Raw genomic sequence first — 16904 nt, forward strand, 5'->3', positions numbered from 1 at the left:
TGTATTTCGTATAGAAATTAGTCAATTCTAAATAAATTTAGGCTCATACTGCGTTCGTGACCATGCAGACCGGGTGCGCCAGAGCGACAGCTCCTGCTTGTTAGCGGCTCTGGCTCATACAGAAACCCCCTCTATGACGTCCATACCCAGGACATATAAAAGGGGTGGCCAAGATGAGACAAACCCCTTAAGGACTGTTGATGTTCACGCCATTAACCAGTGATGTCCCGAACCAAATACTGGACCATATAATCGGGTCCCGCTGCAGCCGCTGTCGATGCTCCCGGTTATATATTACCTAGGAAAAAAATCCCTGAACGCCTTTTCCCAACGTCCCTATTCATGGCGCCCTGCGGAGAGGAAAGGAGGAGATTGTCCTGCTGCACGCACCCCGCTGTGCGGAGACATCCCCCCTAAAAAACACAAAGAGGCCAGGAGGGGCGACTTGAAAGGAGAGCTGGCCTGTCAGTCGCCTCACTTCAGAGTCTCGCGGGGTCAGAGGTCACTCAAGCAAAATCCACCGGCCAAATGAAAGCGATGAAAGCGTGTACGCGGGAGCCGCGGCGCAGATAAATCACAGATCTGTTTACACCTCTCCAGGCCTCCTGACCCGCACATGCTGCGCTGCCCCGCAGATACTATTTCACTTGTCAGGACCCCACTCCCGTCCTACCTGATGTGGGGGTCCGGCCTCCTCCGCTCACATCAAGACCAATCAGCAGAACATTGCTAAAAACTTTTGTAACAAAATCTACGCTGTGCCCTACAGAAAGTTCACCGCTAATGAAGTTAAAGGGCTCAGTCGGTCCCATGTAAATAAAGCCTAACCACGTTCTGCCACTTCCTTTGTGTTTCAATTCCTTGCTATTTTCAAGATCTCTGCTTGCTGTTTGCATCCTCCCCTCGCCATGTACTGCTTTCACACAGATGAGGGTTTGGTTCAATGTTGATCTCTCTTCAGGCTGATGCCTTTTACCTATAGTAGTAGTAGCAGGGAAATAGGGGATGGGAGGAAACCTCCAGCTCACCAGCTCCACGCTCCTGCGTTCAAATCTCGCCCGGATCTCCGCGACGGCACACGGCAGGTAATGAGAACAAAAGAAAGAGAGGATCCAGCGATGAGTGATATATGTGGGGAAACACCGTTTCCACTTTATTAAAATATAAGCAAAAAAAGCTGTAAAGAACACCAGGAGAATGACAAGGTGGTAGGGATGGCAAGTAAATGAGAGCCTACGCGTTTCGAGCACTGGCTGGGCTCTTATTCATGGCTAGTTGATGCCTCGAAGCCAGTGCTTGAAACGCGTAGGCTTTCATTTACTTGCTATCCCTACCACCTTGTCATTCTCTTGGTGTTCTTTACAGCTTTTTTGCTTATATTTCAATAAAGTGGAAACTGTGTTTCCCCACATATATCACTCATCGCTGGATCCTCTCTTTCTTTTGTCCTCTGACCTATACTGACACATTGTAACAAGCTCATCCGCTGTGGGAGCAGGACTATTATAGGAAGTTTTTTTTACCCCTCTGAATGTAAACAATCATTCATTTTCACACCACCTTAAGACCTCTGCTTGCTCTCAGTGAATGGAAATGTTAGAAAGTTACAGAACTTTTCATTCCAGGGGTTCACTTGTCATACACATTGGTGCGACTTTGGGCTCATTCAGACGAGCGTGTATGTAGTGCGTGTGACAGCCTCAGGGTATGTTCACACAGCTTATTTTCAGCCATTTTTCCGGCCAGAAAAGCCCCGAAAAACGGAAGCTGAACGCCTCCAAACATCTGCCCCTTGACTTGAATGGGAAAAACGGCTTTTCGTTTGAAAAAAGGCGGGTAAAAACACCCTGTAAAAAGAAGTGTCACTTGGGTCAATAAAAAAACAGCTCCAAAAACTTCCGTAAAAAACGTATCAAAAAAACGCCTGATGCATAAAAAACGGCTGAGAGTCGGGGGCTGCTTTCCCTTGAAAACCGCTCCATATTTTACAGCTGTTAGTTTGCCGTGTGAACATAGCCCAAGTCTCCTGTCATTTATGTTCGACTGATCAGTCCCATCGCTTTTTGGCCGCTCTGCAGCAGCGTTATGAGGAGCGGCTGATATCAGTCACCCCTGCGGATATAAATGTAACTGGAGGCTCTCGGCACGGAGGACGTGTGATATAAAGTAGTGATCATGGGGGCAGGGAGTTTGCTGGAGTCCCTAGTCTTGACTACAGTCAGCCTCCCTCCCGTCTGACAACAGGTAACAATCGATTGCATAGACTTGCACTTCAAATGGTGATAATATCGACTTTAAAATGAGTGCCCCTTTAAGAACCTGCAATGTGGGTCCCTGTGCATGAACTACACCAATAAGGGGGACCAATGAAGTGCCGATCCAAACAGAGGTGTAGATATCAGGGGGAGAAGATAAGAGCGGCTGACAGAGAAATCTTGGATAATATCAACTAAAATAAAACCACGGCCATGTAGCAGAACTGAATGCCGCCATTTGTGCTAATGCTGCAGTTCTGCACATGAGAGCGGTGCGGAAATGATGATTATACGTTGGCAATGATCCTTATAATGATCTAGAAATCCTACAGAGACATCTACAGGTAGCAAAGGGAACTGCAACCACACAGGGAAAACCCTGAAGGACCGCTCTGTCTGATAACGCGCTGGTTTCCACGTGTTTTGGCCGTATGCAGATATATATATTTTTTGTCGTGAATAGAATCTAATTCATGCAATTCTCCACACGGGACCTTAAGGCTGGGTTCACACACCCTATTTACGGACGTAATTCGGGCGTTTTAGCCCCGAATTACGTCCGAAAATACGGCTCCAAAGCGTCGGCAAACATCTGCCCATTCATTTGAATGGGCTTTACGATGTTCTGTGCCGACGGTCATTTTTTTTTTACGCACCGCTGTCAAAAGACGGCGCGTAAAAAAGACGCCCGCGTCAAAGAAGTGCCTGTTACTTCTTGAGACGTAATTGGAGCCGTTTTCCATTGACTCCATGGAAAAACAGCTCCAATTACATCCGTAATGGACGCTGCGAAAAACGCCAGTACATGCCATTACGTCTGAAATTCCGGAGCGGTTTTCTCCTGAAAACAGCACCGTAATTTCAGCCGTAACGGAGGCTGCTGTGTAAACATACCCTCATAGTGTTGCACTCCTTGCATTGTTATTTTATTTAATAAGACCAATGATGTACTTTGTGTAAATGATGCAAGGACCGATAGTACTGCCTCCCTGTAATGGATGTAGGTACAGACAGTACTACCTCCCTGTCAATGATCTAGGCACAGATAGTACTGCCTTCCTTTCTCTCTTTGCAAATGATATAAGTACAAATAATACTGCCTCCCCCTTTAAATTATGTAGATACAGATAGTACTGCCTCCCTGTCTTCCCGGTAAATAATGTCGGTACAGGTAGTACTGCCTCCCTGTTTCTCTATGCTGTAAGTTTTCTCATACATTCGCACAGCATAAACAATGAAATCCATAACTTTCTGAAAGGGAAGTCTGTGAGAAGAACAATGTCAGCGTCTCACCTGTCTCTGCATCTCTTCCACTTGCCGTTGTGGGAGGTTTTGTAAGATGCTGTACATTTCCAAAATTTTCTCTTCTGGGATCACCACAGATGCCCTATATAAAAATAATTTTATTAAATATATGATAGACTAAGCTTGGAAAAAAAACAACAACATTGAGATGAAGGTGAACAGTTTAAAGAAGGAAAACTGAACAAATCCAAATAATCATTCTTACCTCTTCCAATCCAACACCTCAGAAAAAGGCAAAATATAGGAATCAGCGACAATGACTGGAACGCAGCCGGCCTGCAGGACGTCACTGAGAATGGCCTGTCCCAGACGGGCCCCACGGAGGACCAAACAGAACGTGGCTTCCTGGAAAACACAAATAGTACTAAGCACAGGCTTATAAAGAATAAAAAAGCATCTTATAGGAGTCAGGGGCTACAATGGAAACGTCTGTACAGTGGGGTAGGATATGAATATGTATAAACGCTGCTCCGGCCAAGGGACAATGCAAAGCGCTGCTGGAACCTTGGTACTTGCAGGTGACAGACCAATTAATGGCGGTCCTACAATCTATAAGGATCCATGAAGGTTTATCTCCCTAAACATTTACAACTAGCAGTATAAGTATATAAGGATATTCTCTTCTAATAAGGAAACTTTGCTCACAGCGACATCTAGTGGTGACTTCAAGTGCTGCAGTTATATATTCAAAACCTGATGGACACTTGAAGGAGTCCACCTTTATAATCAATATTTTAAGTTGCAAATAGCCTTGATTAGAAATTTTCTACCGTTTTGTGCCTACAGCTCCTGTGCAGACCTATGTTTTTTAAAGGTTACAGATCATAAACAAACCATGTGTAGTCTGATCCTGCAGCTATACTTCTATCTGTCGCCTACTCCTTGCTTATATATGACATGTAGGCTAGCAAGACGTAGGGGATAGATGGAAAGGAGAATAACTGCAGGATCAGACTACACAGGGTTTGTTTGTAGTCTGTAGCCACGGCGACACATAGGTCTGCATTAGGAGCTGTGGGCAAGAAACGGTAAGATATTTTTAATCAGGATATTTGCAAAGTTTATTAATTTTTTATTTTATATGCAACAGAGAAGTAAAACCGAACTGGTTGCAAAGGTGGAAAGGATAAATTATTGAATCTTCGTAGTAAGTTTGAAAAATATCTTTGGTTGCTACCTGGAAACAGTCAACATGCAGGTTGGCTATAGCTGGTATAAAAATGGAGCACTTTTTTCTATTTATTGCCATTCTACACAATCCTCTCTGGCTTAAAGAGCCTGGACTCCAATCTGATCTATTTTACCTGCACTGGTACATGGTTGCAGACTATCAGGACAGGAGAGAGATCTTGTGCTGTTGATATATTTCGTTCACAGAGGACTGTCTAGACTGGATACAATTGTAACAAACCCTCCACAGTGAGGACTATTAGGCCTGTATGTTTTGGTTTTTTTTAGCCTCAAGCTGTAAAGAAGAATGTTTCCAGTCAATGACAACAAGCAGAGTTAATGGAGATAATTGAAAAAGTATGTTATAAAGTTGCAGAACAATTAATTATTTGCACACGACTGGACAACCCCTTTTAAGTGTCGTTCCGAATCTTAAGTTAATTCTTATTTGGTAACATCTAGCCGGTGTGGTGAAATACTGCTGCATGTGAATGAGGCGCTTCACTACTCCAGCTGACAGAGCACTACTACTACTACCACCACCCTCCAAGTAACAGAGTCTGAGAGTAGCATCTGCCATCACTCTAGTGCGGTCATACCACAGCGCCCCCTGCCTGTAAAACTTCGTACTGACCTGCAGGACCTGTGGATACTCGTATACATTGTTCTTCTGACAGCGCTTGCGGTGGGGTGGAGAGTCATCCGACAGATTGCTGCATTTGTCAAGGATCAAGACAGATTCCCCATTCTCTGCCCGAAGTGTCTCAAGATCAGCACGAAACTCGGGGTGCACGGCCGTCTGGGATGAGACAAGGAAGAAAGTGCGAGGGCTGTAAAAAAAATAAAAAAAAAAAAAGGAAAAAATGCGGGAGTCAGGTTGTCAGCAAATGAACCACCAATTTATCTGACAGCAGAGAAAGCTCCTTCCCATTCTACCATGAGCCCCCCCCCTACTGACTCTTAAAGAAACACTCAACACAAAGTCCCCTCTGGTCCCTCCCCCCACAAATCGAGAGGGTTCCTTTAAATTGTCATCAGTGCTTTGTTCCCTTTTCTTGGCTCTACCTATTATTATGTGGCTCCTCCGGATGAGCCCGCACCTCAGGCAGCGGCAGAACCTCATTAAACAGTGTTTGTCGGAAGACCGAAGAACTTAAATAAAGCAACTATAAGAAATTAGAGCTTCCATAGCCTTTAAATGCAACTAAACTTTTTTTTAAAAATGGACATGTCAGAAGTTTTTATCGGTGGGGGGGTCTGAGCACTGAGACCCCCATCAATCGCTAAAACTTGATGCTGTGCCGACTCAGACTTTCTATTGAGTCCGTAAACTGCTCTGAGAAAAGCCGATCAGAAACAAAAAAAGCGCTCACCCGAGCCCATCTGCCGCTACGACATGTCAAAAGTTTTTTTAAAAGTTTAGTTCCACATGTATGTTTTTTGGGCAATGTTGGCCGTGTAATGCGTATACTGGCATCCAGCTGAAAGGGACTCTTGGAGCAGCCATGTCTCTCATCCAATCAGCATTGCTGAGAACATTTCCAAGAGGAGCCGATTGGCTGAAAGACAAGACTCCTCCCATATGTCCTTTTCAGTTGGACACTAGGCACAGTATACAGCCCCTAAACTCTGGACCTGAGAAGGTGCCCTGAACCCTTGATAGGAGTCTTATATACTGTATGGCCCTTTTTAACCCCCTTAACGACATTACGTTTTAGTTTTCACTCCACGACTTCCAAGAGCCATAAAGTTTTTATTTTTCCGTCAGTAGAGCGGTGTGAGGGCTTATTTTGCGGGAGGAGTTGCAGTTTCTATTGGCACAATTTAGAACAATGTACTGGGAAACGGAAAAAAACGAAATTCCTCCATTGTTTTATGGGTTTTGTTTTTACGGCTTAGCTTTATTCTGCGTCTCAATACGATTACGGCGATACCAAATAGATCAAGTTTTTTTTCATATTTTACTACTTTTACAAAGAAAAAAACTATTTGTTAAAAAAAAAAATTGTTCTGTTTCACCACATTCTGAGAACCGTAAATGTTTTATTTTTCCGTGGATTGAGCGGTGCGACGGCTTCTGTTTTGCGGGACGAGCTGTAGTTTTTACTGGTACTATTTATCCGTGTCATACGATTATTTGATCACTTTTTAGTTCATTGTTTTTACCGCTAAGGTGACCAAAAAACAACAATTTGGGCGTTTTATTTTTTTTCACGCCGTTTACCGTGCGAGTTAAATAATGGTATATTGTAATAGTTTGGGCTTTTAAGAACGCGACGATACTATTTTTGTTTTCTTTTTTACATTTTGACATTGTGCTTGGTGAAAAATGGGAAAAGGTTTTTTTTTTTTTTACTTTTAATATATATATATTTTTTTTTCACTTCCGAAAAAAAATGTTTTCTTTTTTTTGTTGTTTTTTGTTTTTTTTTTGCACATTTTATTAGTTCCCCTAGGGGACTTGAACCAGTGCTTGTTAGATCGCTGATACAATACAAATGTATTGCAGTATATTGTCATTTTTACCGGCTTCTGTTAGCAGAGGCAAACAGAAGCCAGACCTGGGGGCCTTTATTAAGGCCCGGGCTGCCATGACAATCATCGGCACCCCCCGATCGCGCTGCGGTGTGGCCGTTGGAGGGGGCCGTCCCCTCCTTCTAACGGAATTAATACTGCGGTCGTTATTGATCGTGGTATTTAACTAAATAGCCGGGAATAGCGTGATCGCCGTTCATGGCCGTTAGAGCAGCGCCAGCCGTAATACACAGCTGCGGTGTATGGAGCGAGCTTAGTCAGTGTGCCGGCTCCAAACATCACCCCACCCCCGCTCCATGACTTGTATTTTCGTCGAAGGTCGGTAAGGGGTTAAAGTGATTCCGGACAAGGGCGGAGAAAGGATTAAAAGCATGTAATGCTTCATGAATGCTGGAAAACCATGGCCGTCCGGGCAACCAGGGGCCCGATAAAATCTACTACATGGATTGTGAGTAATCAATGGTTCTCTTACATGAAGGGCCCGGCTCTCTGATGAGGGCCACATACAGGTCACCTACGAACCGGGGCTTGACGAAACGGCATGGATTCCATCATTCTGAAGATCCCGTCATCATGTTGTAAACCAAGCTGTGAGATATACCAGCGTTACTACTTACCCAGGTGCCCGCTCAGGCAAGTTCACTTTAGAGAGCGGACTGTATACTGGAATACTGACATCATAGCCCTGGCGGTACGTCCATGTTGAGAATCCTCCCCCAGCCAGCACCGCTCTACAAAGAAGAGAAAAGCGATCAGTCCCACAACGGTCCCTATGGATATAAATAGCGCAGGGGGACCTGTACATCAACAAGCATCCCCCCCCCCACACAACTGCTATACCCCTTTATCGCCACCATCAAAACCCTGAAACCACAACTTACACCTGATGACATCACATGAAGATCCACTGAGCAGCGGTCATACAACTGCATGGATGTGGCGTCATGACGTCAGTGTGACTGACTGCCGGGGAAGGGGATGATACACTGGGTGACGGAACAAGTAGCTCCATGAGAGTTTATATGGCTGACCATGGTCACTGTCAGACAGCTACTTCCTGTCCCAGAATCTGAATCCAAACAGCTGAGCTTACCGGTGAAATACTGCACAATGTGACACAATTCTTGCTTTACAGGCCATGTCTCTGCAGAGTGCTTCATGCTATCAGTAGGGGTCACAACACACGGACCCCCACCAATGAAGTCTCCAGGACATGTCATAGGTTTTCAATATCTGGAATTACACTTTCAGGTTGTTAGATGTGATCCTGGCTGTATGTGGGTACGAGACTGCGGCTCTCAGGCTATTCCTATAATGTGCACGAGTCGGGGACGAGACGTGATAGCGTCTCCTATGTGACAGGCACAAAGCTGACATCACCGGCCTCCATATTATATATTATTACAGGACTAGATCAAACCAAGATCAAAGAGGGGGAAGCAAAGCTCCAGCGCTGTACAATCCAATCCCAGATCAGTCAATCTTACCGCAGACATGGTATTGATATATAATAACGTTCACAAGGGGGTAGCCTCTCGGTCTAGTGGTGTGATGGCAGCAACACAGCGATGCCCAAGTGTAACCCACCGCGCATAACCTGCACCGTACCCCCATCATTGTGGAACGGGGTCTTCTCTTAAAGGAATTATTACATTATAACCAATGGGTCCATTCCCCTTCCCTGCTGTGAAAGTGAACAATCGCTCTAAAGTATTGACACCCTCGCAGAGCTTCTGATTGGCCGAGAAGTCTTAGGCCTTGTTCACACGGCGTGTATTCAACGCGTTTTTGCTGCGTTTCACGCACTGAAAAACGCGTCAACAATGCATGCTTTAAGCTTCCCATTGACATCAATGGGAAAACGCATTGTAGTGCATACGGCGCGTTTTTTTACGCTCGCGTGTTTAAAAAACCGTGTCGTGTAAGAAAAGAAGAATCAGGTCAATTCTTGGCATATAAAACGCATCAAACGCACCTAATTCCCATAGTCAATGGGAGTCCTACTTATGCGCCCAAAACGCGTAAAAAAACGGGGCAAAAATGCCTCTACTTTAAAAAGCGCGTTGCAAAAACCCTAGCGTTTTTGTTACCAGTTTACACATCGTTTTATATAAGCGCCGTGTGAACAAGGCCGTAAGCTTTTTTTCTGGCATATAGTGTGCAGTTTGATTTTCTTTTGGCCGCCAGATTAGAAGATTTTGGGTCCGTTTAGCTATGGAAGACCTGACTATTATAGTCTTACCGGTCACGGGGAACATCCAGGGCGGTGTTATAGTCTGGGGGGCCTCCGGGCAGCATGTTAAATAACAGATGGTTTGTACCTCGGTCCCATCTACAAAAAAAAAAAACATTCATAGAGGTCAATATACATTCCGATATAACGGTTCCCGGAGGTTATAATGCTGCCTGTACACAAGATTAAAATTGGACGAACATATGGGCAGATTATAGAGGACCGGTCACCCCTCCTGACTTGTCTGTTTTAGTAAATACTTGTATTTCTAATGAAATAATAATTCTGGAGCATGTTGTCTGAGAACGTTGTGCTGTTCCTCTGTTATTCCTCTTGGAAATTTAGGAATACATTGACAACTGGGAGTTACCATTCCCGTTGTTCAAGGTGCGTGTCCATACACAGTCTCACTCTCTCAGCTCTGATTGGACAGTGTCACATCCCCAACTGGTAACACCCATTGTCAATATATTCATACATTAAAAGGAGGAATAAAAGAGGAACGGCACAACACAGATCTAAGAATAGAAAATTACGCGACATGAAGTAGTGATCATGGAGGGGGGGGGGGGCAGGAATTTATCTGGACTTCCTGTCAAACTGGCTGATAACAGAAAACAATAGATAACATTCAAAAGGAAGTAGAGATAAGATTTCAGGTTTTGAACATGAGCAGCGGATATAGGTCGGACGTCGCACAATATTTCCACACGACCAATAGCAGTCGGCCATGTTGGCAGGAGACCCTCTAATGTGTGTTATAAGGGTTTCTGCAACTTTCTAATATAGGCTCCGAAACCCTTGAAAAAACGATCACTCCTTATTGAAGGCGCTCCTGCACTTGCGTGGAAAATTTAGCCGAATCCCCAGTTATGGAAGAATCTCTCGGTGGGTGAAATATATAAAGAGCTTTATTTCATAAAAAAAAAAAAAAAGACACGTGTGAGTAGACATCATAGGTTGCTATAAGGCCATGTTCACACGGCAAACTAAAAACAGCCGTAAAAAACTGAGCTGTTTTCAAGGGAAACCGGCCCCTGATTTACAGCCGTTTTTTATGCATCAAGCGGTTTCTGCTGCGTTTTTTAGAGCAGTTTTTCTATTGACCCAATGAAAAACGGGCACCAAAAACGGCTGAAGTGACATGTACTTTTTTACGGGGCATTTTTTTCCTCGCCGTTTTTACAAACGGCCGCGTAAAAAAACATCCTGTGGGAACGAAACGCCGCTTTTCCCATTGAAATCAATGGCCAGATGTTTGGAGGCGTTCAGCCTCTGTATTTTTAGCCGTCTTTCGGGGGTTTACGGCCCGAAAAACAAGCCGTGCGAACATACCCTAATAGTGCAGGAAGCTACGCATTTCGACCTAGGACGAAGGTCTTCATCCGGCTTATGAAATACTAGGAAAACTGCATTCCTTACACGTCTTTTTTATTAAATACATTTTTCCACGCAAGTGCAGGAGCGCCGTCAACAAAGAGCGACCATTTTTTCAAGTGTTTTGGAACCTATTCTCCAGATCGGCTCCCACTGACCACTCAGAGGGCCAGCAGACGGCCTAAGTACGGAGCACAGTGGCTCCACATGCCGACCACCTAGCACAACTATATGGGCGGATGTATTTCTCACATCTACATCGGCGCTATTACTATTCCCCCTGTATCTACTGTGTCACCCCAGAGGAGCGCTGTGTCTGTTCTCTTTTTTATCCCCATATTACTGTCAACTTTCTAATATACTTTGTGTTTCAATTCTGTGCCATTTTCAAGATCTCTGCTCGCTTCAGTGAATAGAAAATTCTTGTTCATATCTATAGGTTGAAATCCTGTCCCGACCACATACTTCTCACAGCAGAGAGATTGCTACATTTGTATCCAGTCTGGACCATGCTCTGATACATTGCAGCAGGACAGGAGAGATTTGTGCTGCTGATGTATTTATCTCATAGGAGATTGTGTGGACTGGATGGAAACTAATGTAGCAAACCCTCAGCTGAGAAGGACTGGGTCTTAATGAGTTTTCAACCTTTGAAGGTAAACAAACATACCCAGACCGTACAGGTTTTCAGTCACTGGGTGTTAACAAAACTGCTTCATGCATTGCCAGCAAGCAGAGATATTGAAAACGGTGATTAATTTATACACAAAGTATATTAGAAAGTTGCAGAACGTGTCAGTCATCTATAGACATGAGAAGGAAACCGGTCATCAGAGATAGGACCGCAGATTTGCCCCGCAACGGGCACTGCAAACCTTCCACTATCATGGCTGCAGATCTGTGAGCTATTCATGAAGCGATACCTTGCACGACGGAGTGTCAGTCAGGGTCCCGTTCCGACGGAAAGCTCAGACAGAACGTCGGAACGGGACCCTGGCGCAGATGTGATCGAAGCCTCACAGGGAACCTCAAGCTTTCTTCAGACCCATTTTTGTCTGCGTGGCTGATGACAGAAAACAATAGCTTATAGTCAATAACAAAACACGTGTCAAGTATCTGCATCTCTATGCAGCTAGGAAACGTTTATGGATTGCACACAGTCCGGTTATATATAGGGGGAGGGGGACTTGCATCTTGGGTATAACAGCCCCTTTACTTATAAGTATAAAAAGTGTGCATGTTCTCCTTTAAATTGCAGAATATAGGTTAGAATATTAATTGGCACAGAATTTTGCAGCTCTGTGTTCAACGGTGGACATTGCTATGAAGGACGGTCCGCTCAGAATAACGCCTGACAAGTAGACCTATTAGGACATGATCCCACATGAGCCCTCGGCCCTTCTCTTACCGATGCAGCTTGGCCAGGGCTTGTGCGGTCTGCTTAATCCGCAGGTTATTTTGATTCAACACATCGATGGACGGCAGGAAAAGGCAAGCTCTGGTGACATCATCGGTGTAGAAGTCGCTCTCAGAAACGGCAGTCAGCAGCTCGTTGTACTCGCGGGAGATGGTACTGCCCACCGCGCTCCCGTAATCATCCATGTATTTCTTTAAGGGATAGATGTAAACTTTGACCTTGTTTTTAGGGTTGAAGCCGCAGCGGTATACATCGAAGCAAGTGTGCATCCGACAGCTCAGGTCTCCTCTTTCCGGCAGCGCGCTGCTCTCCGAGAGCTTGACGGACGGCACATCGTGGACGCTGCGCTTCTCTGGGATCCAGTCGGCGGACGGTTCAATGCTGTGAGGCCAAAACTGGAACATGCCCGTGGCGATGAGGCCCAGGAGCACCACCGAGAATAGCGCAATGTAGTAGACGCGGTGCTTAGACTTCATTCTGGGGATCAGGACGGGACCCCGTGTGTTGTACCTGACCGAGGCGCACATAATGGACCCTCCTTCCCCGATCCTGCGCTGCTGCCGGGACGGAAACAGACATTGATCACATGATGGACGCACAATCTTATCTATACCTAATCTCATCCTACCAGAGGCAAGAACGGAAAAAAAAACATCAAGATCTATGTGCCCATCAGCCAGTGCGTTCTTAAAGGGGAATTACACTTAAAGGAACGAGCAATTTATTTTGTGTTTTATTTCATCGCATTCAAAGAGTCAGAACTTTTTTATTTTCCCATCGACGTATGACAGCTTCTTTTTGCAGGACGGGGTTGTAGTTTTTATTGGTACCATATTGGGGGTTCTGATTTTTAGAATTTTTTTAAGGTGGGAATGGATATAATAAAAAAATAAAAAAAAGGAAAAGCACCATTGTTTTTTTTTTGCGCAATGCGGTATAAATGGCGAGTTAACTTTCTTCTACGGGTCGTTTCGATAGCAGCGGTACCAAATTTATTATGGTACACTAATTTAAAAAAAAAATATTTATTTATTTGGGGGCTCGATTTTAATTTATTATTAATAACTAAACTTTACTTTTTCTTCCACTAGGGGATCATTTGATCGCTCACATAATAATTTGGGATACATGGCCTGATCAGCAGGTGCTTATAAAAGGCCTGGGCCAGGGCCGTGGTAACCCATCAGCTCCCAGTAACAGAGGAAGCACCCTCAATAGCAGCCGCAACATCTAAAGAGTTAAACTACCGGGATCGGGGCATGGCAGTGAATAAGAGCCGCCCTCCTGCTGCTGATCTCGGGGGTACACAGGCAGTACCCACCAGATCATTGCACTAGATATATCGTTAAGGGGTTAAAGGGATTTTTTTTCGTTTTATGTAAATTAAGCCTAACCGTTGAATGATGAAAAGCTATGTTTCCATTTTACATTATTTTAAAGATCTCTGCTTGCAGTCAGTGAATAAGAACATTATTGTTTCTAGGCTGAAAGGCAAGCGAATTGCTTCTCACAGCTGAGTGTTTGTTACAATTGTATTCAGTCTAGACAATCCTCAGCGGGACACCAGGCCGATGCATTTACCGCGTGGCCAACAGAGAAAGAAGAGCAGAGAGGACGGCTCTTACCTCGCACCGCTGCCACTTCACTCTAACAATCGGGTGTATTGGGGTGTGTTCATAACAAAGAGCATCCCTGCAAGAAAGGCCGGTCCCGCTTCAGCACCAGGGATGTGTTTTTCTAGAGTTCCCCTTTAATTTTAATTTTTCACTATTTATAGACAAATTGGCGTGTGGTTGCGTTTCGCTACGCACTGGAATGTTACGTTACCCCGACGCCAACGCCTCCATTGACTTCTATGAAGAGCAACGTTTCTATGCCGTCAACAGAAACTTTTGGCGGCCATTTTTGCATTGACGCATTACTATAGGCTGCGATGACATTTACCAGAAGACGCCATCATGCTGTAGTCTTACCCTCTGCTGCAAGAAGCCCAGGACAGCGAGAGATATATATATATATATATATATATATATATATATATATATATTGCGGATAATATATATTTCATACATAGTAATGACAATGGCATCCTCATATAAAGTACATCTCATATAGTGATGCATGGGTCACCTTTAGGCTATACAGGTAGATACAATATAAAATATACCGTGCTGATGAGGCCTAGGCCCCAAATCCTCACCTCGGCCCCCAGTAGCAGCAGCACCCGGCCCCAGGCCGCCCCAAACAACGTTCACAGCTCCAGCCTCATCCCCCGGTCGGAGACACCCTCACTGTGCGGAAACTACGTCACCGCCTGGAATGTGAATGAAGAACAGGCGCTGCTAGAGTAAACACAAGAGAATAAGTGTATTGACATGTCTGTCTCTAGATTGTGGGGGCCGCCATTTTGGCTGAGACCTAACACTAGATCCCGCTCGTTTAACTCGTTAAATGCTGCGGTCAATAGCGACCGCAGCATTTAAATCGTTAAAAAGAGGGGGGCGACCCCCTCTAACAGCCCAGGTCCGCCATCTTTGTACACCTATTAAACCCTGCCTCTGGCAGGGCTTAATAGATGCCTGTCAGAATCACGATATACTGCAATACATTAGTATTGCAGTGTATCGTGCAAGCGATCTAACGATCGCTGGTTGAAGTCCCCTAGGGGGACTAACAAAAAAGTTAAAATGAGTTAAATAAAGTTGTTGTTTTTTAATGTAAAGAAAAATGTAAAAATTAAAAGTTCACACTAAAAACCTTTTCCTATTTTCCCCCTAGAGAAGGGGTCTCAAGCACGCGGCCCGGGTACTGTGACAGCATCTACGGAGGGCACTGTGGCAGCATCTACGGAGGGCACTGTGGCAGCATCTACGGAGGGCACTGCGGCTGCATCTACAGAGGGCACTGCGGCAGTATTCACAGAGGGCACTGCGGCAGCATCCACAGAGGGCACTGCGGCAGTATCTACAGAGGGCACTGTGGCAGTATCTACAGAGGGCACGGCGGCAGCATTCACTGAGGGCACTGTGGCAGTATCTACAGAGGGCACTGTGGCAATATCTACAGAGGGCACTGTGGCATTATCTACAGAGGGCACTGTGGCAATATCTACAGAGGGCACTGTGGCAGTATCTACAGAGGGCTCTGTGGCAGTATCTACAGAGGGCACTGTGGCAGTATCTACAGAGGGCACTGTGGCATTATCTACAGAGGGCACTGTGGCATTATCTACAGAGGGCACTGTGGCAATATCTACAGAGGGCACTGTGGCAGTATCTACAGAGGGCACTGTGGCATTATCTACAGAGGGCACTGTGGCAATATCTACAGAGGGCACTGTGGCAGCATCTACAGAGGGCACTGTGGCAGCATCTACAGAGGGCACTGTGGCATTATCTACAGAGGGCACTGTGGCAATATCTACAGAGGGCACTGTGGCAGCATCTACAGAGGGCACTGTGGCAGCATCTACAGAGGGCACTGTGGCAGTATCTACAGAGGGCACTGTGGCATTATCTACAGAGGGCACTGTGGCATTATCTACAGAGGGCACTGTGGCATTATCTACAGAGGGCACTGTGGCAGTATCTACAGAGGGCTCTGTGGCAGTATCTACAGAGGGCACTGTGGCAGTATCTACAGAGGGCACTGTGGCATTATCTACAGAGGGCACTGTGGCAATATCTACAGAGGGCACTGTGGCAGCATCTACAGAGGGCACTGTGGCAGCATCTACAGAGGGCACTGTGGCATTATCTACAGAGGGCACTGTGGCAATATCTACAGAGGGCACTGGCAGCATCTACAGAGGGCACTGTGGCAGCATCTACAGAGGGCACTGTGGCAGTATCTACAGAGGGCACTGTGGCATTATCTACAGAGGGCACTGTGGCAGTATCTACAGAGGACACTGTGGCACTATCTAAAAAGGGGCTGTCCAATCTTGACAGGTGTGTCTGCCAAACACTTCTAACTGAGCCGCCAGACTGCATTTAGCGACACTTAAACCGGAGAACTGGATTGTTGAAATAAGCACGTGGAGAATTCTCTCAAATTTTAAACCTAGCGCTATTATTATAGTAATGTAGTATTATAGTAGATCAAATAACTAATTGATTAACAATAATTTTGTATTGTATCAAATTTGAAAGCAATGCAGCCCGTCAACTTCCGATTTTTTCTATATGTGGCCCATCTACCCGGCCGAGTTTGAGACCCCTGCCCTAGAGCATAGTTTAAAAAAAACAAAAAAAAATATAATTGGTATAGCCGCGTAATCGTATTGACCCACAGAATAAAGTAAACATGGTTTTTTAATTGCACAGTGAATTCCGTAAAAATGAAGCGTGAAAAACCATAGAGGAATCGCTGTTTTGTTTTTCATTTTCTACCCCACAAATAATTTCTTTTCCGTTTTCTAGTACATTATATGGCAAAATAAATGGTGCTACGAAAAACTACAACTCGTTCTGCAAATATCAATCCCTCATAGGACTATATAGAAAAATAAAGAAGTTATGGCTTTTGGAAGGTGGGGAGGAAAAAACGAAAATGAAAATCTGAAAAAGGGCTGCGGCGGGAAGGTGTTAAATCTTTATAATTGCTTGATATA

The 16904-nt window shown here is 45.0% G+C and overlaps 1 protein-coding gene across 1 annotated transcript in view; it reads right to left on the minus strand.

Annotated features, from left to right (window-relative positions):
* EXT2 (exostosin glycosyltransferase 2) overlaps window positions 1-14680 on the minus strand; it is a 55346-nt gene extending 40666 nt beyond the window's left edge. The window contains exons 1-7 of the mRNA XM_075838050.1: window positions 14493-14680; window positions 12284-12849; window positions 9508-9597; window positions 7883-7996; window positions 5365-5560; window positions 3766-3905; window positions 3549-3642 (exon numbers count right to left, since the gene is read on the minus strand). Coding sequence (XP_075694165.1) covers window positions 3549-3642; window positions 3766-3905; window positions 5365-5560; window positions 7883-7996; window positions 9508-9597; window positions 12284-12819 — 1170 coding nt within the window. The 5' untranslated portion in view covers window positions 12820-12849; window positions 14493-14680. The remainder of the gene's footprint in view (window positions 1-3548; window positions 3643-3765; window positions 3906-5364; window positions 5561-7882; window positions 7997-9507; window positions 9598-12283; window positions 12850-14492) is intronic.
* Window positions 14681-16904: the final 2224 nt, after the last annotated feature.

Source organism: Rhinoderma darwinii, chromosome 9 (assembly GCF_050947455.1).
Source record: "Rhinoderma darwinii isolate aRhiDar2 chromosome 9, aRhiDar2.hap1, whole genome shotgun sequence".
NCBI lineage: Eukaryota > Metazoa > Chordata > Amphibia > Anura > Rhinodermatidae > Rhinoderma > Rhinoderma darwinii.